This window comes from Leucoraja erinacea, chromosome 9, assembly GCF_028641065.1.
Source record: "Leucoraja erinacea ecotype New England chromosome 9, Leri_hhj_1, whole genome shotgun sequence".
In the NCBI taxonomy this organism is placed as follows: domain Eukaryota; kingdom Metazoa; phylum Chordata; class Chondrichthyes; order Rajiformes; family Rajidae; genus Leucoraja; species Leucoraja erinaceus.
Window position 1 is genome coordinate 41,244,869 of NC_073385.1, and position 25,455 is coordinate 41,270,323.

Below are 25,455 nucleotides of genomic sequence, written 5' to 3' on the forward strand. Positions count from 1 at the left end.
ACCAAAGCCTATAAGCCTGTAAGGAGAACGGAACAACAAAACAAAGCCAAGCAGGTAATAGATTGATACAGGTGAGAGAGAGGCAACTGGAAAAAATATAATTCAAAGACTAAATTAAAATTGTTTTCTGCATAGATTAATGAATAAGGAATTTGATCAGTTCATTATGTATTCAGGAAAATGTTCCACTGTTTTAGATTCTTTGATGAATGACAGCTGTCAGAGGTACAGCAGGCATTGAAGAAAACGAATGGCATGTTGGCCTTCATAACAAGAGGAGTTGAGTAGAGGAGCAAAGAGGTCCTTCTGCAGTTATATAGAGCCCTAGTGAGACCACACCTGGAGTATTGTGTGCAGTTTTGGTCCCCTAATTTGGGGAAGGACATTCTTACTATTGAGGGAGTGCAGCGTAGGTTTACAAGGTTAATTCCTGGGATGGCGGGATTGTCATATGCTGAGAGAATGGAGCGGCTGGGCTTGCAATCTCTGGAGTTTAGAAGGATGAGAGGGGATCTTATTGAAACACATAAGATTATTAAGGGTTTGAACACGCTAGAGGCAGGAAACATGTTCCCGATATTGGGGAAGTCCAGAACCAGGGGCACAGTTTAAGTATAAGGGGTAAGCCATTTAGAACAGAGACGAGGAAACACTTTTTCACACAAAGAGTTGTGAGTCTGTGGAATTCTCTGCCTCAGAGGGCGGTGGAGGCAGGTTCTCTGGATGCTTTCATGAGAAAGCTAGATAGGGCTCTTAAAACTAGCGGAGTCAGGGGACATGGGGAAAAGGCAGGAACAGGGTACTGATTGAAGATGATCAGCCATGATCACATTGAATGGCTGTGCTGGATCAAAGGGCCAAATGGCCTAATTCCTGCACCTATTGTCTATTGAAATTTTAAATGTTGAAATAAGTAAAACAGCCCTTTAATATGAGAATTATGGCATGAGCATTATTTTCTATCATTATGCAAAAACATTAATTGGACGAAGAGAATCTTGTGATAACTATAATTAGAAATTAGTTCATTGAGGAGCAGCGGTATATTTGCACCAGATCCAATGATACTCAAGTGCATGGAACTACTTATTCTGCAAAGAAATATATTTAAAAAAACAGCATTTGGATATAACATTTAACAACATGTGGACAGATACATAGTTAGGAAAGGTTTAGAGGGATATGGGCCAAACATGGGCCAATGGGACTAGTGTAGATGGGGCATCTTGGTTGGCAATGGGAAACCCTCCCCTCCCTCTCTCTTCCTCCCTCGCAGCGCTGGAGCGCCCGTGGCGGGGGCCTGTCCGGAGCAGCGCCTGGTGTCGTGTCACGGCCGCTGCCTGGACTGCGTTCAGAGTCGGTCATTCCTGCTCCCGTCCAGCGACAGGAGAACGGTCTCCTCGGACCCGCTCCCTGGACGTCAGGTTGACCAGTGGCGAGTCTCCAACGCCGCGGTGAAATAGTCGAGAAATTAACAAAGAGTGTTTAACTTTCTCTGAGAAGTTACAGTAGATCACCCGCGCCCCCTACTGCTTATAACGTAGATACGTTGCAGTAAATGGGAGGCTTATGATTGGCTCAGAACGGGGATGGTGATGTGAGCTGCTTGAAAAATGAGAGAATAATGTCAAGATTCCCTTGTGTTGTGTTTGACTTGTATTAACCATCTGTTGTTGAATAAGATTAACATAAGCGAAAAGTATTTTGTTACTAATGAAATAATTGGTACCCATGTAGTAGATAGTTTATTTTCGGATAGCTGCATCTAACAAAAAATAAAAGTTGTTTACTGCACAGTATAACTGTCGGCTAATTCTGCTGTGAAGTCAGAGAACTGGTGGTCAGTTTTACTGCAGCCATCTCTCCATGATATCATGCAATAAAATCTCGAAGCAAATCTGCGAAGTCTACGCTTTTCATTTTCCATTCATTTCCCTCTAAATCAATTTCTACCACAATCAGCAGCAGCACATTAAATGTAGAACCTTGCTGGTGAGATGTTTTGCTAGTTATGAAATTTGGAAAATATATCTCTAAAGGTTTTGGAGATTAATCCAATGTTAATGTAGACTTAAACTAATGAAGTGACCTACGATCATGATGCCTCTGGTAATTATCCCAAAGATTGACCATAGATAAAGATTAGAAATTTGAAGATACTACCCCAAGCAAAAATTTAGCTTAGTGTTGTTAAATTGGATGTAAACTATGAAGAACAGTTTTATAATAAACTTAATCTTTTCAATAAACAAAATGTCTGTTTCAACTTATCTTTGCACTTATTCTCATTATATGTAAACTAAGCAAATTGATTAATGATATTTATAAATACTTAGCTATAATGATGCTTAGTTTAATAATTGACCCAATGGATCTAAGGTCCATATTGAAAGGCAAAGAAACAAGAGAAACACACAGAAGAAACTCAGATTGTCATTTGCTATTTTCAACATATTTTAAAAGATAATGTTGTATTCTGCTGCATTTTAGGAACGTGGATCAGGTGTTTTCTTGTCATTTATGATCCTTTGCTTGTTGAGCTTGGCAGTTATCCAGATTGGAAGCAAATTAACGGAATATCCTCCAGGCATTGACAAAGCTTGGAACGAACATCATGGCACAACTTGTGGTGATCCTTGCAGGTGAGAAGCTAGTGTCACCAATTCTGTTGAAAGAAAATTATGAAATTGTCACGGCAATCGCTGGAATTGAATTTAGTTTTATCAGGTATCACTGAAATCCCAGTTACTAAAGAAAAATTGGGCATTGCACATTTTAAGGTGAAGGTTCCTCAACTTTTGGATTGGATTGGATTGGATTCAATTTTATTGAAATGGTTTAGCCTGCAGTCATAACATAGAATAAATAACAAAACAAACACTCAACACAATCCCAAAGTCATTGTCATTGTCAAAGTCATTGTACCATCAACTCTAATTTCATTGCCATGTTAGCTCTTGTTTGCCAGCTGCTTTCCTTCCTTGCATAGATACTGGCTGGAGTTTAGAAGGATGAGGGGAATATCATTTGAAACTTACCGTATAATGAAAGGCCTAGATAGAGTGGATATGGAGAGGATGTGTCCACCAGTGGGAGAGTCTAGGACCAAAGGGCATGGGTTCAGAATAAAAGGATGTACCTTTAGCAAGGGGAAAAGGAGACATTTCTTTAGCCAGAGGGGTGGTGAATCTGTGAAAATTATTGCCACAGACGGCTGTGGAGGACAAGTCTTTGGGTATTTTTAAAGCGGAGATTGACAGGTACTAGATTAGTAAGGTATCAAAGGTTACAGAGAGAAGTTAGGAGAATGGGACTGAGAGAAAAATATAGATCAACCATGATTGATATGTGGAGTAGTCTCCATGGATATGACATGAACTTGTATCCAATTTTACTTTAACTGCTGTCAGATTAACCACTTTTTTGGGTGTTCTTTTTCCGCTCTGGTGCTGCCCAAATGTAGTTCACCCACTGATGTTGTCATCTCTTACTGTTACTGTGCCAGGGTCTGTAAGAAAATGAGGAATGAGACTGATGTCTGAACAGGAGCAGGCCAGGGTCTGCTGAATGACAAATCAAGGCAGGGAACCTCGCATTAACCCCATTCCAGACTCTCACCCATCACTGTGCTTCATATTCACATTATTCCATCTGTTCGAACTGTACCTCAAACTTCCTCTCCTCAAGGATCCCAGTGAAAAATAAAAGTAATAGATTCTTGCTGGGTTACGTCACTAAGCCAATCTTTTCTCACCCTTCATTTCAGGCATGTGCTCGGACAAAGATCAGGGAAAATGACCCCTGCATTTGTATTTCTTAACCCCCTGCAAACACTATTTCATTAACCCTGTGAAAATAAAACTAATGATATCATCCATTCTTAAAGGATTTATCTTGTATCTTTGCTACTTGGTGTGTGATTTGGCAACCAATGAAACAACCATTTATTGTTTGTCTTCTCAAAATCTTTCACAGAACATAGAACAGTACAGCACAGGAATGATGCTAAGTTAAATTGATCTTATTTGCCTGTACATGATCCTCTATCCTCTGCACTTCTTGTGCCTATCTAAAAGCTTCTGAAACGCCACTATCACATCCCCTCCACCACCACCTCTGACCCTCCACCACCACCACCTCCAGGCCCCCACCACCCTTTGAGTAAAAAAGAACTTGTCTCACACATCTCCATTAAGCTTTCCCCCTCACACCTTATAACTATGCCCTCTAGAGTTGGACATTCCTACCCTTGGAAAAATCATCACTTTAGAACATCCATTCTTGCATGTTCCTGCTGCACTGATTATAGTACCAATTTTTAAAACATTCCTTATAACATGCAATCAACGTCACTTGCAGACCTATCTGTTTAATATTCTCCTAGAAACTGGAATCTCTTTAACTGTTTATAACTTTTAATTTCATCCTTAATGTTCACATCTGCACCTACAAACTTCTCAGTATTAATTCGATTCATCTTATTAATATCATTAGATATTTTCTCCTCGTCCCTCTGATATTTACTGTCCCACTGTTGGTCAACTGTTTTTGATGACACCATTCAATGCCGTGGAATATTTAATGGCAAACCTCACTTTTTTTAGGTTTGTTCTTGTAGAGACTGTCCCTGATGGGTTGGTCTATGCGGAAAATGCCACAGGATATCAATCGATATACAACTCCTGGATGGACCTGATTAAAATGGCCAACCACAGCCTGGACATTGCTGCATTCTATTGGACTCTTACTGGAAGTGATGTAAATGTGACTGATCCTACTTCTAAATATGTAAGTAAACACAGTTTTCCTTTTGCCGTATGCCTGCCTACATTCAATGCTTGGTTTTGAATCTTTTGAGCCTAATTGAAATGTAAAATTAGATGAGGTTAAAATTAGATTCTTTCTGCTCAAGGTCAACAAGTCAGTGTTGGAGGGATAAATCCTGCGGATTTCTGAGCAAAGTTGGAATGGAGATATTGGCCACACACTCAATCTCCCTTGGATTCTTCAATGACACTGAAGAGCTGGAGGAGTGTTCAAAATGGAGCAGTGGGAAAAATGAGTAGATTACGAAGCAGTGACTATTATTACCGATGGTGAGGCCACGTGAGGCCTTTATCAGAAAGAAAATCAATTCTCAGTTGGGGAAACATAAACATAGAATAGTACAATGCAAGAACAGGCCCCTCGGTCCACAATACCTATACCAAACGTGATGCCAAGATCATCTATCATCTATCCTCGCATAATCTATATCCCTCCATTCCCTGCATATCCATGTGTCTATCCAAAAGTCCCTTAAATGCCACTATTGTACATCTCTACCACCAACCCTGGCAGTGTGTTCAGGCACTCACCACCCTCTATGCAAAATAAAAGTTGCCCTGCAAATCTCCTTTAAGCTTTGCCCCTGGCACCTTAAAGATATGCCTTCTTGTATTTGATTTTTCCATCCTGGAAAAAAAGGTTCTATCTCTCTACCCTATCTATACCTCTCATAATTTTATATATTTCTATCAAATCTCCCCACAACCCCTGGTGCTCCAGCGAAAACAATTCAAGTCTGTGCAACCTCTCCCTGTAGCTACAGTAATACCCTCTCATCCAAGGCAACAGTTGGCCAAGAACAGTCAGCATTGAATAGTTGAGTTTCAACCTTACTGAGTTCTCTGATAAAGTAACAGAGGAAGTAATATGGTAGGTGACTTATGGACAAGGAAACATTTATTTGGATAGAGATAGCCGGCTGAGGGGGAGGTGAGTGAAATGTATTGTCGGGCAGTGAGGACCAGTGGTGGGTCCTGATCTTGAAGCTTGGCTCAAGGGACAGGGCAGGTTGGGAGAGAATGCTCTGAATTTGCAAAGACTAAGGGGGAGAATGGTAAGAGTGTGGGAAGACAATGGGGAAATTGGTGAAGAATCAACGGAGCAGGATGTTTTTTTTCCTAATTCTGGTTTTGCACCAATGCCTTCTTTTATAAGTGTTAGGAATTTTACGTGCAATATATCTATAGTTTGTTTTTGTGTGTCTGTCTGAGTCAAGAGTCAATTTAATTGTCATTTGGACCCCTGGAGGTCCAAACGAAATGCCGTTTCTGCAGCCATACATTACACACAAATAGACCCCAGACACAACATAATTACATTTAACATAAACATCCATCACATAACTGTGATGGAAGGCCAAAAAAAAACTTATCTCTCCACTGCACTCTCCCCCCCCCGATGTCAGAGTCAAAGTCAAAGCCCCCGGCTGGCGATGGCGATTGTCCCGCGGCCATTGAAGCCACGCCGGGTGGTGCGAGGTCGCACACCGGGTCTTGGTGTTGGAGCCCCCGGTGTGCGCTCGCAAAGTCCCGCGGCCATTCCAAGCCGCGCGGGGCAGTGGTGCTAAGCCCCGCTCCAGGAGCTCTTCGACCCCGCAACACGGGCGGGAGAATTCGCCGTTGCAGGAGCCCCGAAAAGCGGTCTCCCTCCAGGGAGCCGCGCGGGGTCGTCCGAGCCGTTCGCAGACCCGCAGTAGCAGCCTCCGACTCAGCAGCGGCATCGGCAGCAGCAGCAGCAGCAGCGGCAGCGCTCCTCCACCGCTCCACCCGCTCCGGTCCTGGCCAGCTCCGCGACGGCAACGGTAAGTCGGCACCAGAGTCCCCGGCTTCTTCCCGTTGGAGGCCGCTCCTCGTTGCGGCCTCAACGACACCTGAGACCCGACGAGAAAAGGTCGGGTCTCCAGTGCAGGGAGAGATTCAAAAGTTTCCCCCCCCCCTCCCACCCCACCCCCATCCCCCCACACACACACACCCCAACATAAAATAACAAAAACTACACAGAAACACAGACATAAAATAATAAAAACGCGGACAGGCTGCAGAGGCCGCTGCTGGCCAGAGCCGCGCCGCCTACCGTCTATGTGCCTGTGATGCTACTGCAAAAATAATTTGTAATTGTACCTGTGCCTCACTGTACTTGTGTACTTGACAATAGACTTTACGGGATTTGATAGCTTTTAGATAGGTACAAGAAGTGCAGAGGATAGAGGGATTTGATCTGCATGGGATGTTGGGATAATGAGGGAAGGTTGAGGATCCTGACTGTTGTGGGGGTTAGAAGGCATGAGGAAGTGCTGCACTTATGGTTAAATATTTGTACTCCAATGTGTTTTCATAAAAATTCCACTGAATGACAATAAGGGAATTACACCACTAGAGAGCATTAGCTGCATGTTTTGTGATCCTCAAAATCGTAGCGCTATTCCCCTTTATAATCTTTTTTGTATTGGGATCATTTTTACTGTGGAAGATATTGGGTTTTATTATGAAAGCAGACAGCGACTCTCCACAGGGGTCTATTCATGCAATTAATTTCCAGAAACACAAAATGTTGGAGTAACGTCAGTAGATCAGACAGTAGATCATCTATAGAGGGCATGGATAGGCATTGTTTTGGATCGCGACCCACTTCAGATGATTGTACTAGGGGGGGAGAAAGCTGGGAGAGATGGGGGTGGGACAAATTCGGGCAAGTGATAGATGAATATAGGTGAATACAGGTGAAGGAGGGTTTGATTGGCAAATAGGTGGAATGAATGATAAATGCTCGAGATCAAAAGGAGACAAAAGAGTATCGGGTAATGAGACAAGAGGAAGAGTGAAATGTAAAGCCAGAGGGAAAGTGAAGTGAATTATAGAAAAATTGCATTGAACATTTGGACCAGAAAGTGTGCAAAAAAACAAGACAGTGCAAAAACATAATTCGGAAAACATCTCTGCTTTATTGATTCTTCACCAATTCATACAGCTTCCCGCCTCTTCGTGCCATTTCCCTCCTCAGTCTTTGCAAACTTGCAGCACCCTCTCTCAATCTCTCCCATCTCATGAGTCAATTTCAGTAGCTCACTTCCACCTGCCTGAATGCTATTAATGTTGTCTTTATGTCAAGCTCCTCTTGGCCATGTGTCTGGTGTGTGTTGCAGTGTGTACTACCTGATCAGAGGAAAGGACTGAGTGACCGTTACCTTGTTATCCTCTTTTTAAACATGTGCTGCAATAGGGTGAAATGATCCTTGAAGAACTGGGGAAATTGCCATCGAAGAGAGTCAATGTGCGTGTTGCATCAAGTATGAAGAAATTCCCACATCAATATTCCACCGACCTTGAAATCCTGAAAGAGAAAGGTGAGCTTGATAATTACTTCTCATCCTATCTAACCTCAACAGAATCTGTCATTGAAAACTCATTTCTGATTTGCGAGGAAGTAAACATAGAAACATAGAAAATAGGTGCAGGAGTAGGCCATTCGGCCCTTCGAGCCTGCACTGCCATTCAATATTATCATGGCTGATCATCCAACTCAGTATCCTGTACCTGCCTTCTCTCCATATCCCCTGATCCCTTTAGCCACTGGCCTCAACTACCTTCTGTGGCAGAGAGTTCCAGAGATTCACCACTCTCTGTGTGAAAAAAGTTATTCTCATCTCGGTCTCGGTCCCCTTTATCCTTAAACTGTGACCCCTTGTCCTGGACTCCCCCAACATCGGGAACAATCTTCCTGCATCTAGCCTGTCCAACCCCTTAAGAATGTTGTAAGTTTCTATAAGATCCCCCCTCAATCTTCTAAATTCCAGCGAGTACAAGCCGAGTCTATCCAGTCTTTCTTCATATGAAAGTCCTGAAATCCCAGGAATCAGTCTGGTGAACCTTCTCTGTACTTCCTCTACGGCAAGAATGTCTTTCCTCAGATTTGGAGACCAAAACTGTACGCAATACTCCAGGTGTGGTCTCACCAAGACCCTGTACAACTGCAGTAGAACCTCCCTGCTCCTATATTCAAATCCATTTGCTATGAATGGAGAGCAATCTTGTAATCAGTGCAGAAGAGCATTGGTAACAGCTGGGAAGAAATTGTTTTTTTGCAAAACTGGCATTTATTTTTTGCAAGGAAAATGGAGGACAACATATTTGACAGCAAATGAAGTGCTGCTGTTGTAATCGGCTGCTGTGCAATTTATGCAGGGCAAGATGCCACAAAAATCAGATGATTATTAGTTAACTATATAACAATTACACCACGGAAACAGGCCAACTCAGCCCTTCTAGTCCGTGCCGAACTCTTATTCTTCCCTAGTCCTATCTACCTGCACTCATAGTTGTTGACAAGGGTGACTTTTAATGTCCAACTGAGGGACTAGACAGGATATAAATGTACATCTAAAGGTACACAACAGCTTTCCTTCGGTCTTGTACTGACTGGGGAGTTCAGTTTGGATTTTGTGTTCGGGTCTCAGGAATAAGATATGACTCTCAACTTATTCATTCACAGTCATACAGCCATCAGCTCAAACAGGCCCTTCAGCTCAATTTGCCCATGCTGATCAAGATGCCTGATTTACCACCAGCCCGCTTTTGGCCAAGATCCCCCTCTAACTTTCCTGTCCATGTATCTGCCCAAATGCCACCTAAATGCCTCGACTAACTCAACTAACCAGTTCATTCCAAATACCTACCATCTTCTGTGTGAAATTAATTGCCCCTCAGGTTCTTACTAAATCTATTCCCTCTCACCTTAAATCTATGTCCTCTGGTTCTTGATTCCCCTTCTCTGGGTAAACGCCACTTCATTCATCCAATCTATTCCCCTCATTATCTTATACACCTCTATAAGATCATCCCTCAACCTCCTGCGTTCTAAGGAATAAAGTCCTACCCTGGCCAACTTCTCCCTGGAGCTCAGGCCCTCAAGTCCTGGCAACATCATCATAAGTTTTCTCTGTAATCTTTACACCTTAAAATCCAAGGAATATTCTTCCCACAACTCTACGGCATTCCCGAATGGCAGAGCCAATGCGTTATCATACTTCCCTCTGGATCATAATCACAACACTGAACATCTGAACGTTGTCTCCCACACAGTCACCAACATTTCTTCTAAGATCTTTTCCCAATAGAGCCCCCATCAAGTACATTTTTTTAACTGCAAAGCAAAATGTAAGCTTAAAGGGCATTGCTTCATTTTCCAACAAGGCACATTAGAGACCTTGGGGCTCACAAATTTTGAAATGTACTTTTTCATATTCATATATTCCCTGGCCACAGAGGAGATGACAGATGTCTAAAGGGCAGTAAATATCTATATTCAAGATGCACAACTTCTACGTCTATGATTCCAACATCATTGATTGGAAATTGTTTGCAAAATGTCCCAAGGGACAGTGCTTATCTCCCCGGAGAGGTGTAGACTAATTGAGGATGATCAGTATGGTTTTGTTGAGGGAGACCCAGACTGATAGATGATCAAACATTTTGCAGAGATGACTAAGAGTGTTAATAAGAATTGTGCAGGTGATGAGGTTTACACAGACGTCCATACGGACTTGGACAAGCTGCCCTGTGGGATATTGTACAAAAGATTAACATTTACGGAACGCAAGGCAAGAAATGAAATTGGAGAAACAAAGATCAGCAGATGCTGGTTTACAAAAAAAAAAGAAAAGTGCTGGAGTAGCAGCAGGTCAGGCAGCTTCTCTGGAGAATATGGATAGGTGGCATGTTGGGTCAGGACCCTTCAAATTGGTTAATGAAAGGAGATAGTGAGTGATGGCCAATGGTTATTTTATATGTGATCTGTGCAGGGATTGGTGATTGATAAAATACACCTCTTGATGCTCCTGAACACATCATCAGTGATGTAACCTGGGGTCATTGGGTGTTTTGTGTCTTTCAACATCGGACACCCTCACCCAGGCGACCCAGTCATGGTTGATCAGACCATGGCTTGTGTTCAGGTGGCATTTGATCCTCCCTATGGACCTCCTCTCCTGATCCAGAGCCATCTCGAGGCCTTCTCCGCTGCCTCTGTGGTGTTCTTGATGGCTCTTCTCCTTGCCACTCCGCTGATGCCCAGTGCACTCTAGGCTTTGTAGAGCGATTGCCCTGCAAAACCTCTACAGCCAACCTCGATGGGCATATACCTTGCCTTCCAGCCCTGCATGTGGCAGTCTATGACCAGTTCTTCATATTTGGCCATCTTCCGCTCGTGGGCCTCCTCCAGACGGTCCTCCCACGGCAGTCAGTTCCAACAAGACAATGTTTTTGGTCGCCTCTGAGACCAGGAGGATATCTGGCCTCAGGGTGGTCGTGGCAATGTGCTGTGGGAACTTCAGCTGTTTCACCAGGTCTACGGAAAGCTGCCAGTCCTGCGCAGTCGCCAGGATTCCTGACTGATTCCTGGCTGCTGTGGTTCTTGGCAGCTGCACTCCGGCCTTCACGAAGGTGATTGTCTGGGTGGTGGGGCGTTCTCGTCTGCAGCTGCTGATTCCCATGCTGATGGCTTCTGCAATGGGTTTGAGAACCTGGTCGTGACGCCATGTGTACCGGCCCTGCCCAAGAGACTTTGGGCAGCAGCTCTGGATGTGTTCCAACGTCCCCTTGCCTGAGCATTGCTGGCAATCTGGATATTCCGCTTTGCCCCAGATGAAGAGGTTCGATGGGCTGGGCAGGACATCATACACTGCCTGGACCAGGAACTTGATGCGCTGTGGTTCAGCCTGCCAGAGCTCAGTCCAAGTCAGTCAAGTCAAGAGAGTTTATTGTCATGTGTCCCAGATTTGACAATTAAATTCTTGCTTGCTGCAGCACAACGATATTGTAGGCATAAATACAGCTCAGATCAGTGTGTCCATATACCATTGATTTTATATATATATATATATATACACACACACAAAAATATACAGATAAAGTGCACTGTTATAGTTCAGAGTTTGTTTGAAGTTGTGTTTAATAAGCTGAAGCTGTTCCTGAACCTGGATGTTGCAGATTTCAGGCTCCTGTACCTTCTACCTGATGGCAACGGAGAGATGAGTGTGTGGCCAGGATGGTATGGGTCCTTGATGATGTTGGCAGCCTTTTTGAGGCAGCGGAACCTGTCCATGTGACATTTCAGTCCATGGCCTGCTCCCATCTTGTCCAGGCTCCCTGCTGCCTCAATCCAACCGCTCTGGTAGACCTCTCCTCCTCCACCACTGCCCTCACTTCCTCCTGGACCAGCCTGCGCCTCTCCTTCCCCTTGGCCTTGTCAAACTGGGGAGTTGGGAAGATTCCCAGACCAGCTCTTCCCTGCGACACTGCTCCCACCAGGACTCTGTGGCGTATCCGAGACTTGCCGGCTCTCCACTTCCTCCCAGTTTTCACCTCTACCCCTGCTTGAGCCACCTTGGGGTCGCTGGAGTCCCTGTACATCATCACCTCTCTGGCCCGAGTCACCTTGAACTCCTCCTCCAGGGACTTCAGGGGCAGCTGAAGCTTGGTGTTATTTCCGTAAAGGGCGATGCTGCTAAGGCTCCTGGGCAGTCCCAGCCACTTTCTGAGAAAGCTGCTGACTTTCCTCTCCAATCTCTCTTCGATGACGATTTGGACTTCGTAGACAAGCAGTGGCCAGAGTATCCTTGGCAGGATACCATGCTGGTAAATCCATGCCTTGAACTTGCCGGGAAGCCCCGACCGGTCCACTGCTCTCGAACCAGCTCTCCAGCTCCTGACAGGTTGCCTGGACAGATGCTGTATCCTTCAGGCTGCTGTTAAACACCTTGCCAAGACTCTTCACTGGCCTTTCGGAGACAGTTGGGATTGGTGTCCCTTCGATGCTGAAGCGGAACCTGTCCATGACTTTGCCCTTCTTCAGCACCAGTGACCTTGATTTTCCTGGCTTAAACCTCATCCTTGCCCATCCAATCAGTTTCTCCAACCCCTGCAGGATCCACCTGCCTCCTGGCACTGACTCAGTGGTGACAGTCAGGTCGTCCATGAAGGCTCTGATTGGTGGTTGGCGCATTCCTGACTTGGTCCGAGGGCCCCGGCACTCTGGCTCAGCAGACTTGACGATCATGTTCATCGCCAAGGCAACAAGGATCACAGAGATGGTACAGCCTGTGATGATCCCAACCTCCAGTCTGTGCCACTCTGATGTTGCTGACCCTGATGAGACTCTCATGCTGAACTGGTTGTAATAGACCAGGATGAGATCTGCCATTGGCCCGGCACATGATCCTTGGCCATGACTGTCTGGATCAGCTTGTGTGGGATGGAGCCGTTGGCGTTGGCCAGGTCAAACCAGAGCACTGTCAGGTCACCCTTGTTCTCCCTGGCTTCTCTGATGAGCTGTGTCACCACTCCTGTGTGCTCTAGACACCCCGGCACTCCAGATAAGCCTCCCTTTTGCACTGAGCTATCGATGTAACCATTGCTGGAGAGGAAGTTGGTCAGCTGCCTCGCCACTATGCTGAAGAAAATCTTGCCTTTGACGCTTAGCAAGGAGATGATCCTGAACTGATCGATCTTCTTGGAATCTTCCTCCTTTGGGATCCAGACTCCTTCAGCGAATCGCCACTGCTGCGCCACTTTTCCTCTCCTCCAGATGACTTTCAGGATCTTCCACAGCAGTTTCAGTAACAATGGGCAGTTCTTGTTGACCCTGTAGGTAACTACGCTCGGGCCAGGGGCTGAGCTAGATCTTCTCTCTTCACAACATCCTGGACCTCTTTCAGAAGTGGCTCTCTACTATCAAACCCCTTGATGGATGGAGATGGTTTTATCAGGATGTTGCACTGGCCCAGCTCCTCCTTCCTGTAGGTGGTGTGGATGTGCCGGTCGATCTACTCCTTAGAGCAAGCCAAACTCCCGCTGCACTTCTGCCCTGGCAGTAGTTTGGTGAAGCCGAAGGGTTTGGCTATGAAGGATGCTCACTTCCTGGCTCTTTCCTTCCGGCGTCTTCGGTACCACTCAGCTCTACGGACGCATAATGACGCATTAACAGTCTGAGCGTGAATGTAAGAGAGAAGTTCAGCAAGTTCACAGGTGATACTGAAATTGGTAGTGTGAATAATGTGGTTGTCTTTGGCTACAGAATGCTGTATGTCAGGACTTCCACCTTAAAACATGGTAGAGCAAGGCAGGAGCATTGCCTGGGAGTGAAAGACCCAGCTTATTATTCATATTGCAGAGAGTAGTGAAGGAAGCCTAGACAATCTCGCAAACCAACCCTCTGTCCATTAACTCCATGTACACTTTGCGCTGCTGCGGCAAGACCACCAGCATAGTCAAGGACAATCACCCCAGTCACTCCCTCTTCTCTTCTCTCCTCTCCCATCGGGCAAGATGTACCGAAGTTTGAAAACCCATCACTCCAGATACAGGGACCGTTTCTTCCCAGCTTTTATCAGGCAACTAAACAGTCCTCTCACCAACCAAAGAGCTGTACTGAGCTACCATCTACTACATTGGGAACATTTGAGCTATCTTTAATCAGACTTTACTGCAATTCATCTTGCACTAAACATTATACCTTTTATTCTGTATCTGTACAACTGTGGACGGCTTGATTGTAAACATGTATACTCTTTTTGCTGATTGGATAGCACACAACAAAAAGCTTTTCACTATACCCTGGTACATGGGATAATAATCTCTGGAAGAAAACATATTTTGGTGCTATATCATTTGGTAGAACATTTACTGTGCTGTGGAAGAAAACACAAAGTGCTGGAGTAACTCATCGGGTCAGACAGCATCTCTGGAGAACATGAATAGGTGAGGTTTTAGGTTTGGACTGGTTGTGGTGGGGTGGGGGGGGGGGGGGGGGGAGAATGCTAGAGAGACAGGTGGAGCAGGACAGAGGTGGAAACAGGGGAGGGGGGGGGTGGAGTGATTTGTTAGTGGAAGAAATGGAGGTGGAAAGGGCAGAGGTGGGGAGGGGAGAAATTGGTGCCAGTCCAGGTGGAGCACAGAGGAGAGTGGGGTAGGGGGTGGGGGAAGAAAGAGGAATGGGTTTACCTGAAATTGGAGTAATCAATGTTAATACCGTTAAGCTACCCAAGTGGAATATGAGCGGTGCTGTTCTTCCAGTTTGCATGTAACCTCACTTTGGCAATGGAGAAGGACCAGGACCGAAAGGTTAGTGTGGGAATGGGAAGGGGAGGTAAAATGGTTAGTATCCAGAAGATCCAGAGGGCTTTAGCGGGCATTGGTGTTCAGCGAAATGGTCACTGAGTCTACATTTGGTCTCGCCGATGCATTGAGACCACATCAGGAACACCGGATGTAGTAGATTGTAGAAACGAGGAACTGCAACAAAAACCTTTCCCTCCTGCATCCAGTAGGCTTTGTTCTGACCCCACCTCTTTTACAGCTTTCTTAACCCCCCCCCCCCTCCACGAAAACCTGTCAGAAGATGGTACCATCATCCAAAATATCACTTATCCAAGCTCTCCAAAGATGCTGCCTAACATTTTATTTGAACATAAAATTGTGTAACATTGTAAGTAATGTTTCATTTTGAGAAAAGTATTTTAAATTACAGGAATTCAAATCAGGAAAGTGAATTTTCAAAAAATAGCGAGTGGTGTGCTTCATTCAAAATTCTGGATTGTGGACAACAAACATATTTATATTGGAAGTGCTAATATGGATTGGAGAGCATTAACTCAGGTATGCAGAACTATTCGGTCATAAAACCGTCCCATTGATTGTTATCTTCAACACAGCTTTAAGGTGGGAGGGGGGGTGGGGGGAGTTTAAAGGAGATGCGAAGGACACTTTTTTTACACAGAGGGTGATGAGTGCCTTGAACATGCTAACCAAGGTTGGTGGTTGAAGCAGATATAATGTGACATTTAAGAGGCTTTCTTGTGCCTGTCATTGTATTTACGTGTGAGTTTGAGTGCTTCATGTGAACAATGAAATTAATTGCACCCTGGTATGTATTTCAATAAACTAATCTAGTCTGCAGCACAATTTGGTCAAACTCAAATGTAAACCTGAGGCATCTACATTGTGTAGAATATAAAGTAGTCCTCCTTGTAAGATCACCATCAATCCTAATTGAAAATTATTGTCAAATATGACATATATGTAAAACTAAAAATACTGGAGGAACTCAGGAGATCAGACAGCATATGTGGAAGGAATGGATAGATGCCATTTCGGGTCGGGACTCTTCTTCAGATTAGGGGAAGTAAACTGGAATAGAGAGCTGGGGAGAGTCAAAGCCTGGCTAGGGATAGGTGGATACAGGTGAGAGGGGAGGGGGGTGGGAGACGGGGATTGATCGGCGAATGGGTGCGGTGTGCCTAAGGCCAGAGGTGAATAAAAGACTAAAGGGTTTCAGATAAGGAGAGGAGAGATGCAGTGAAATGTAAAGCTGAAGGGATGGATGTGGAGGGAACTTTCGCTTTATTATCAGCCTCCTCTTGTTACATAATAAAGTGGCCCCTTTGTATGTTTTTTCTTAGCATTCTACATCACTAGGTCCCAAAAATCTGAACCTGAAATTAGAAGTTTCCAATTGTGTGCATAGTTGAAAATGATAACCCCCAATATCCTCCTACCCTGCAAAAGACTGAAAGATGGGAATTTGAACAAAATTGGGATATTAGTACTTTACAACTGTCAATCAGCCTGAAGAAGGGTGTAAGGAGGTACTGCAAATGCTGGTTTAAACCGAAGGCAGACCAAAAAAACCTGGAGTAACCCAGCGGGTCAGGCAGCATCTCTGGAGAGATGGAAGAGGAGAAATTGATTCTTTTTCTCCAGAGATGCTGCTTGACCCGCTGAGTTACTCTATCTTTTTGTGTATCTTCAGTCTGAAGAAGCATCCTGGCCCCAAACAGTGTCCATCCATTCCCTCAACAGATGCTGTCTGACCCGCTGAGTTACTCCAGCAATTTGCACCTTGCCGTAAAAATTAAATTGTTCAGTAACCATAAACCAGCAGTTTAATTTTTTTCAATGAAGAAAGAGAAACAAGAAACGTAATCTTCACAATATTAAAAAAATGTTGAAATTGTTTTTAATAGCTGAAGTAATTGGATTATTTGGTCACTCTAAACCAATGAATGGGATATTAGACTTCTTATTGCATTATCAAATACAGTCATATATTATTGATGTATTTTTTCCCAGGTGAAGGAATTGGGAGCTGTGATATACAACTGCAGCTGCCTTGCCAATGATTTTGCCAAAATATTTGAAGCTTATTGGAGTCTTGGACTGCCAAATGCCACCATTCCCACACCGTGGCCATCTTCTTATTCCACAAAGTTTAATAAAGAAACACCTCTTGATGTTAAACTGAATGGAACTGCTGCAAAGGTGTACTTCTCAGTGAGTAGATTTTTTTTTAATAAAGGAGGGTGTTGAATAGAACAACCTGTGAACTGAAAGAACAATGGCCATGATAGACACAAAATGCTGGAGTAACTCAGCAGGTCAAGCAGCATCTCCGGAGAAAATGGATAGGTGATGTTTGGGTTCGAGACCCCATGATAAGTGCTGGTATTGATATTGCCATAAGGTTTTGAGAGCATATTTTTCAATTATTGGGGAATTTATGAAGATTGACCCTCAGACCTTGCTTAGTCCGCATTCTATAATGGCTATAGAAATCGTTAATGCTTGGATTATTTCTTTTTAAAATACAAAGTTTATGAAGTCTGCATGGCTAGGTTGGTTAGCTAAGACTGTTCATCAGCACCTTTTTCTAATTGTCGCTTCTGGACTTCATCTGTGAGCATGGATCTAAATCCTAATGTGGGTGCATCTGTACTAATTCCTAGTAGGGTGTTTGCACCTTAACAATGGCTTCAGTGCTACCCAAACCATCTTTACTGAAGGGAGGTATTTGTGCAGACACATATGAAAGAAACGTTAAGTTCCACTTCTGAGGCTGAAACACACACAATGGAAATAAATACTAATATTACAGTCGTACAGCATGGAAACGGGCCCTTCAGCCCAACTTGCCCATGCCAACCAAGATCCTCCATCTACACTCGTCCCACCTGCCCGGTTTAACCCATACCCCTCTAAACCTTTCTTATCCATGAACCCATCCAAATGTATTTTCAATGTTGCTATAGTACCTGCCTCAACCATCTCCTCTGGGAACTCCTTCCACCACTTTCTATGTGAAAATATTGCCCCTCAGGTTTCTATTAAATCTTTCTCCTCTCATTCCCCTACTCTGTGCAAAAGACATATGCATACTTTTGTATTTCCCCCATCTGTTCCATTCATGATCTTCTACACCTCTTTAAGATCACCCCTCTTCCTCCTGTGATCCATCGAATAAAATCTTAACCTGTCCTAAACTGCCTCAAGTCCTGGCAACCTCCTCGTAAATCTTCTCTGCACTCTTTCCTTCCTATAGCAGGGTGACCAAAACTGAGCAATATCTTTGTGTAGTATTTTCTTGCAAAGTACGCATATGAGTTATTAGGACAAACAAAAAGAATAACATAAATAAATTCAAGCCTGGATCTTTGGCAGATTGCCTGTGATTGGATGTCTGGGTAGTGAAGGATTTGAAATAGTAAGATTAAACGAGAACTTACCAGTTTGAAGTTTGATCTGTATTTTATGAGGAGTTACAATGAGGGATTACGTGAAGAACCCGCTCAGCACGCATGCGCGGCATACTTCAAAGCAGCGGTGTGGAATCACAGATAGACACAGTTATTGAAATAAACATAGTATAGAAAAGGAGTCATCAGTTATCAGTTTGACCCATATTATTGAGGGTGGGAGCGGAGGGCACGTAATCCCTCATCGTAACTCCTCATAAAATACAGATCAAACTTCAAACTGGTAAGTTCTCGTTTAACCTTACTATTTTATTTCGGAGTCATGTGAGTGACTACGTGAAGATTTTAAAGCTCTGTGATTTCAAACCGTGTAACAGTTATTACTTCACTCACTGCCGAAGTCCTTGAGGGAGGAAGTGTGTTATCGTAATCAACCAATGAATCTGTTTGTAGAAAAACAAAACGATATTTATTAACAATAACAACAAAAATTAAATTGCTCCCCCGGGCTTAAATTAAATATTTGCAGTCTGTAAAATTTTCTCTGCAAATAAAGCAGGTTTTGCCAACAGCTTATTATAAAAAGTTCGGAATGTTCTTTCCCCCGACCATCCTGCTGTAGCCAGGATGTGGTCTATAGGCACGTCCATTCTTTTGGCCGTCGACGTTGATGCTGCCCTGGTGGAGTGAGATTTGTACATGTTAGTGTCTATCCCTGCAGCTTTTAGCTCCTGCTTGAGCCATCTCGAAATGGTTTGGCTCGTCACCCGGTCATAAGGTTTTTTATGACTGACCCCATAAGGCTTTTTCACTCCCTCGAATATTTTTGGTTGTGTCTATGTAGGACAGTAGATGGGTCATGGCACATAACCGTGGTTCTGGCGGGTAAGCCCGGAATTCCACGACTGGATTAGGTGTTCCTGGTCTGTCTGCTCTGTTTGATCAGTCCCTGGATAATGAAAGAGATCTGGTCTGGAGCTGTAATCATGTTGTCCAGTCGCAATAGGTGTAGTGACTGGACCCTCTGTGCGGATACAAGTGCCATCAACATGAGCGTTTTGAGTGTTGATTGTTCCAGGTTGAGGGATCTGGCTGGTGGCCATCCCCTGAGGTATGTCAGGACCACACTGACATCCCATATATAGGTGTACCTTGGTCTAGGGGGGTTAGTGTTGTAAATACCCTTCATTAACCTGACCACCAGCGGGTGGGACCCTATGGCCTGTTGTCCTGGTGCTTGTTTTAAATAGGCAGACAGGGCATTTCTCGCTGTGTTGATGGCACTGTAGCTGAGTCCTTCTTCATGGTGAAGGTTTGCCAGGAATTCCAGTACGTTGGTAATTGTAGCGGTTGTGTAGGTGGTCCCTTTATCCAGGCAGTACTTCTCCCATTTTTTAATGCTGGTCTAGTACTGTTTTTTAGTGGATGTTCGGAGGGATGCTGACATGGTGTTGACGGTTTGTTCTGACAATCCTAGTCCCAGTAACGGTCTTTTCAGAATCTGCAACCCAGGAGTTTGATTTTTTCATGGCATGGGTGGCTTATGCCCGACACTGGGTGTGTTAATAACTCTGGGTCACTGGGAAATATCTTCGGGGTTTCAACAACCATGTCGTGGAGTAATGGGAACCATGGCTGTGTAGGCCAGTCGGGTACTATCAAAATACCTGAAGCAGAGTCCATTTGTATTTTGCGTAGTACCCGACTGATGAGGCAGAAAGGAGGAAATGCATAGAAGAAGAAATTTCCCCAATCCAGCGCGAACGCATCTACCGCTGCTGCCTCGGGGTCTGGTTCCCAAGCGACATACATAGGTACCTGGTGATTTAGTCTTGATGCAAATAAGTCGATATCTGGCGTGCCATATTGCTTGATAATTTTTGCAAATACTTTGGGGTTTAACATCCATTCGGTGTTGTCATTAAATTTGCGTGACCTGGTGTCTGCCACTGTATTTAGCTTACCTGGCAGGTAAGTTGCTGATAGCCAAATATGTCTTTCGACACACCATTGCCAAATTGTGTTGACCAATTTGTCGCATGATATCGATTTTATGCCGCCCATATGGTTAATGTAAGCCGCCACCGTAGTATTGTCTATTTGTAACCGTACATGCAAGTGATGCATATTGGATGCATATGCTTTTAAACCATAAAAGGCACCCAACATCTCTAGATAGTTAATGCCCAGTGTAAGTAGTAATGATGACTCTGGGTTAGTCCATCTACCACCTGTGCTGGATATGGAGTTAGTCGCTCCCCAGCCTTGAGCACTGGCATCTGTTTGGATAACTAAAGTAGGGTTAATGATGATGATAGGGCTGAAACTATGCCAAACGTTTTCTGCCCACCACTGTAGTTCTGATATTGCTTCAGTGGGTAATTTCATGACACGATCATAATGACCTGCATGTCGTTTTAGTGCCTGTACCTTTGCTCTTTGTAAGTTTTGATAGTGCAAAGGTCCGAATTGTGTAGCCGGAAATGCTGCTACTATTTTCCCAATTACTCTTGCTACTTGTCGAATAGTTGGTCGCTCGTTGACCATTAAATTGTTGCATGATTGTGCCAATTCAACTGTTTTGTCTTTTGGCAAAGTTACAGACATGTGGACTGAGTTAATTGTGAAGCCCAAGCAGTCCATGGTTTGTGGATGGCTTCAACTTAGATTTATCTGGATGTAAGACAAATCCCAGGGTTTCGAACAACTGTTTGGTAGCTAACACAGCTGATATAGCCAATTCCATGGTCTTGCCTACTATTAAGATATCATCAAGATATGCCATGACAATATGTTTTTGTCTTCTTAAAATTGCCAGGGCTGGTTTTAGTATCTTGGTGAATAATCTTGGGGCTGATGTTAACTCATTGGGTAACGCTTTAAACTGCCATAGCTGCCCCATCCAGGTAAATTTCAGGTATCTGCGATGATCCTTGTGAATGGGTACTGAATAGTAAGCATCTTTGAGGTCAATGCTTGCCATGAAGTATCCTTTGGAAATTAGTTGTTTGGCAGTAACAAACGTTTCCATTTTGAAATGTACATACTTAACAAACATATTTAGTGAAGTTAAGTCAATGATGATGCGACATCCACCATCTTTTTTGGTTTTAGTGAATATATTTGATACAAATTCCAAGGGTTCATGTTTTGTTTTTTCAATGATACCCTTTGTGATTAGTCTCACCAGTTCAGCTTGTCCCTCTCGTTTTTCTTTAACTGAGAGGGAAAAGACCCTCTGGGGTGAATGTTGAACTGGTGGCAATTTTTCTAGTATAAATTGTATTTTGTTTCCACTAATGCTATTGAGTATATACTTGTCACTCGTGATAGACTCCCATGCTCCCTTAAACAGGTGTAATCTCCCCCCTGTTAGTATTGAGCCCCTACTTTCTATATGCTGGTAGGAACCAGACCCACCTACCTCCATGGTTATTGGTGTTTCTTCTGTCTCTTCCCAGACCAGCGAGTCTTGCGCGTTGTCTGACGTGGCGGTGATGTTTGGGGGTTGGCGCATTTTCCATGGGGTCCGCTCTGGGCCTTGGTCTAAAAAAGACTTCCGGTGATAAAATGCGGACCCCGAGCTTTCACCAGTCCCATATGGTAGACGTCGACTGGTGGACGCGATGGGGTGCTGCCGCTTGGGTATTGTTGTTTTGGGTTTGCTCGTCCCGGGGCCTGCCCTCATGAGACCGAAAGTTTTAGAGGCCTCTTCCATATCTTTTACTTTTTTCGTGAGGTCTTTGCCAAAGAGCAGTGTGTCTGGCTCAGTGGCTGGGGTTTTGCACAACCCCGCAAATTTTGGATTTAGGGCGGGTCTTATAATTTCTTTACGGAGGTTATTTATCTCGAACTGCGTGTTGCACAACAGCGCGAGAGTGTCCTGTTGGTTTGTGGTCATCTCCGTATTGTCCACAGAACGAGCAAATGATGTGATGGCTGACGTCAGGAGCCTGAGGATCCGCTGCAGTTTCAGCTCCTGGTTCCGAATATTTGTCCCGACGTGCCCACAGATTTGGCTGTTGACAGCCGGCACTTTGAGAGACTCACAATTTTCTGGAGCTGTGTACAATTCTAAGGCCTCATTAACCACCTGCTCCTGTAGGGCCCTGTTGGAGAGGTGGTTAATGCTGGCCGCTAGTTTAGGCTCTAATGGCCTTCCTGCACGTGGGGCTGCCACGTAGCGGCCCACCACACCCAGCAGCTCTTCCTGGTCCTGCACCCCTTGAAGCAATAATGCTAACATGTTAGAAGATGGAGGTGATTTTGACCAGTAAGAAATATGGTCACCTAGTACCATGTTTCCCACAAATATTTGATCTATTAGGTGTGTCAAAAGCACATCCATTATTCAGAATGATTCACTAAATTGTTTTCAATTAAAGCCTTAACAGTTTTTCAAAATTCTAGGAGAAAGCTTTAGAGTTTAGAGATACAGGGTAGTTTGAAAACAGGCCCTTTAACCCACCGAGCCAATGCCAACCAGCAATCACCCCGTACACTGGCATTATCCTACATATTAGCGACAGCTTTTCAATTTTACAAGCCTGAACGTCTTTGGAGTGCGGGTGGAAACCGGAGCACCCGGAGAAAACCAACGCATTCACAGGGAGAACGTACAAACTCTGTACAGACGACATCGGTAGGCAGGATCAAACCCGCGTCTCTGGCTCTGTAAGGCAGCAACTATACCACAGCAGCACTGTGCCACCCTGTTTAGGCTTTATCTGAAAACAATTTAGTGAATCTTTCTAAATAATAGATGTGCTTACAAAATTATTTTTCCAAAGAGCTGAGCACAAACGTGTAGTCACAAGTCAGAGGAAACTATTAGAGACCTGGATACATTCCTTGTTTACTTGAGAAAGCGCAGTGTCTTTTGGCAGATATTCCAAGCAGATACATTTCAAAGCAATGGATTTGAAATCCAGAAATAGGCTGGATATTTGTTCAAGAACGTGGGAAAGGTGTGATGTGGCAATTATAGGGGAGAGGCGGCTTAGTTGCCTCGTAAACACCAGCAAGGGCAGATTGGTTTGATTGCTTTGTTGTTCAGAGCTGCAGATTTGTTGCAATTTTGGATTTCAATTATTGCAAAGTCTGGAAAATACTATTGTGGTGCAGCTCTCACTTCTCCTCAATTCGATTCCTCCCCTTTCCCACCTCAGCCGTAAACTTATGCAGATAGACCTGAAATATAGCAGTCTGACTGCTTAACAGCCAATGGTCCTTTATATTGTAGCCCACTATAATTTCCGTTTTATATTGAGGGAGTGCATCGCAGGTTTACAAGGTTAATTCCGGGGATGGCGGGACTGTCATATGCTGAGAGAATGGAGCGACTGGGCTTGTACACTCTGGAGTTTAGAAGGATGAGCGGGTTTCTTATTGAAACATATAAGATTATTAAGGGTTTGGACACGCTAAAGGCAGGAAGTTGGGGGAGTCCGGAACCAGGGGTCACAGTTTAAGAATAAGGGGTAAGCCATTTAGAATGGTGACGAGGAAACACGTTTTCTCACAGAGTTGTGAGCCTGTGGAATTCTCTGCCTCAGTGGAGGCCGGTTCTCTGGATACTTTCAAGAGAGAGTTAGATAGGGCTCTTAAAGATAGCAGAGTCAGGGGATATGGGGAGAAGGTAGGAACAGGGTACTGATTGTGGATGATCAGCCATGATCATATTGAATGGCGGTACTGGCTCGAAGGGCCGAATGGCCTAATCCTGCACCTATTGTCTATTGTCTGTGTCCACATTCCTAACATTCTCCCATCTCTGTTCCCTTCCCCATTGACCTCTCCTTATCTCCCTTTTCCTGTTCTCCCCTTCATTTTAACACCCACTCTTACATGCTGTTTTTCCTTCTTTCCAGTTTTTCAAAACTCACACATTTCTCCTATACTGCTTTGCTTTCCAACTCTCTCCTGTCTCTTCTGTACATTGCTTTTCTTCCTCCATTTTGCTTTCCTTTATCCACACCATTCCTTTCCTCTTCCTCCATTTTCCTTCATACTTTTGCCCAATCCTTTTCCCCTTCACCTCACCACCCTGATCCTATTCCCCTACGTCTGGTGGAAATGTAATAGAGCGCAGTAAAGCTTATATAAGCCTGATTCTTGAAAAATAAAGAATTCATTATGCTAAAAGAAAAGAAATACATATAGGGCTATGACAAAATTAAAATGCCATTGAATTAAATAAAAATTATAAAAGCATTATTCCAAAATGTATTAAACTAAGGCCACAGATATGAGCTAAATGGCTAAATCATGACAAAAATAATTTCTCAAGTGCAATAGAAATTAAAACTAACTGCATAGGTAAAGTTTGCTGCAAAAGTACATACCTAAAATGTATTAATAACTTGTCCTGAGCAACAGAATTGCTTCTGCCAGATCCTCTTTCATTGAAGCCCTTAAATCTGATTTAATTATTTTCAGTGTGGTGAACAGCCTCTCAACGCTGACCTGAGTGGGTGGCATGGCTGTTACTATCATAGCTGCAAATTTCACTATTTCTGGATAAGCAGGGATGACTTATTGTGCTGTAAATTTAGATGTGCGATCATATTTCTCTACTTCTTTTAAACCACCAAGAAAATCTTGCTTACATTCCATTAGTTTAACATCAAAAGGCTGCCTTCGCACGTTTAAACGGGAACGCTTTGTTATCGACTGTTCAATTCTATCTAAATATTTTGCAAAATCTGACCATCATTTGAAGAGGATGAGAAGGATTTGGAACTCCCATCTTCATTGCGTGGTTGTGACTTTTCAGGTAGTAGCCCTTTTATTCTGAACTGCAACATCACAGAGGGCCTCTTTTGTTCGAGCAATTTGATCTTCGCTCAACAAGATTCGGTTCATTGGGTCTACGTAGACAGCAGCTAACAAGATCTGATTTTCAAGTAGCAGACCCTCTCTTTTCTTCACTGACGGTACAATTCCTTCAGCAATTAATCCTCCAGCTTTGGATAAGTGAAATATTATTTTTTGTCCACTCCCATATGAATCTACCAGGAGTTAAATCCTCTGCTTGCAGCTTTTTGGTGACTGCATAAGGGTGACCAAGCAGAGCTTCTAATTGTGATACCAACCTCCATTGACTT

At 44.0% G+C, this 25,455-nt stretch overlaps 1 protein-coding gene across 1 annotated transcript in view; it reads left to right on the top strand.

The window, feature by feature from the left end:
* The first annotated feature begins 2,357 nt into the window (after positions 1-2,357).
* LOC129700291 (5'-3' exonuclease PLD3-like) overlaps positions 2,358-25,455 on the top strand; it is a 28,175-nt gene continuing 5,077 nt past the window's right edge. Inside the window, exons 1-5 of the mRNA XM_055640645.1 lie at positions 2,358-2,642; positions 4,605-4,788; positions 8,047-8,170; positions 15,349-15,476; positions 16,950-17,150. Of these exons, the coding sequence (XP_055496620.1) occupies positions 2,521-2,642; positions 4,605-4,788; positions 8,047-8,170; positions 15,349-15,476; positions 16,950-17,150 (759 nt within the window). The 5' untranslated portion in view covers positions 2,358-2,520. The remainder of the gene's footprint in view (positions 2,643-4,604; positions 4,789-8,046; positions 8,171-15,348; positions 15,477-16,949; positions 17,151-25,455) is intronic.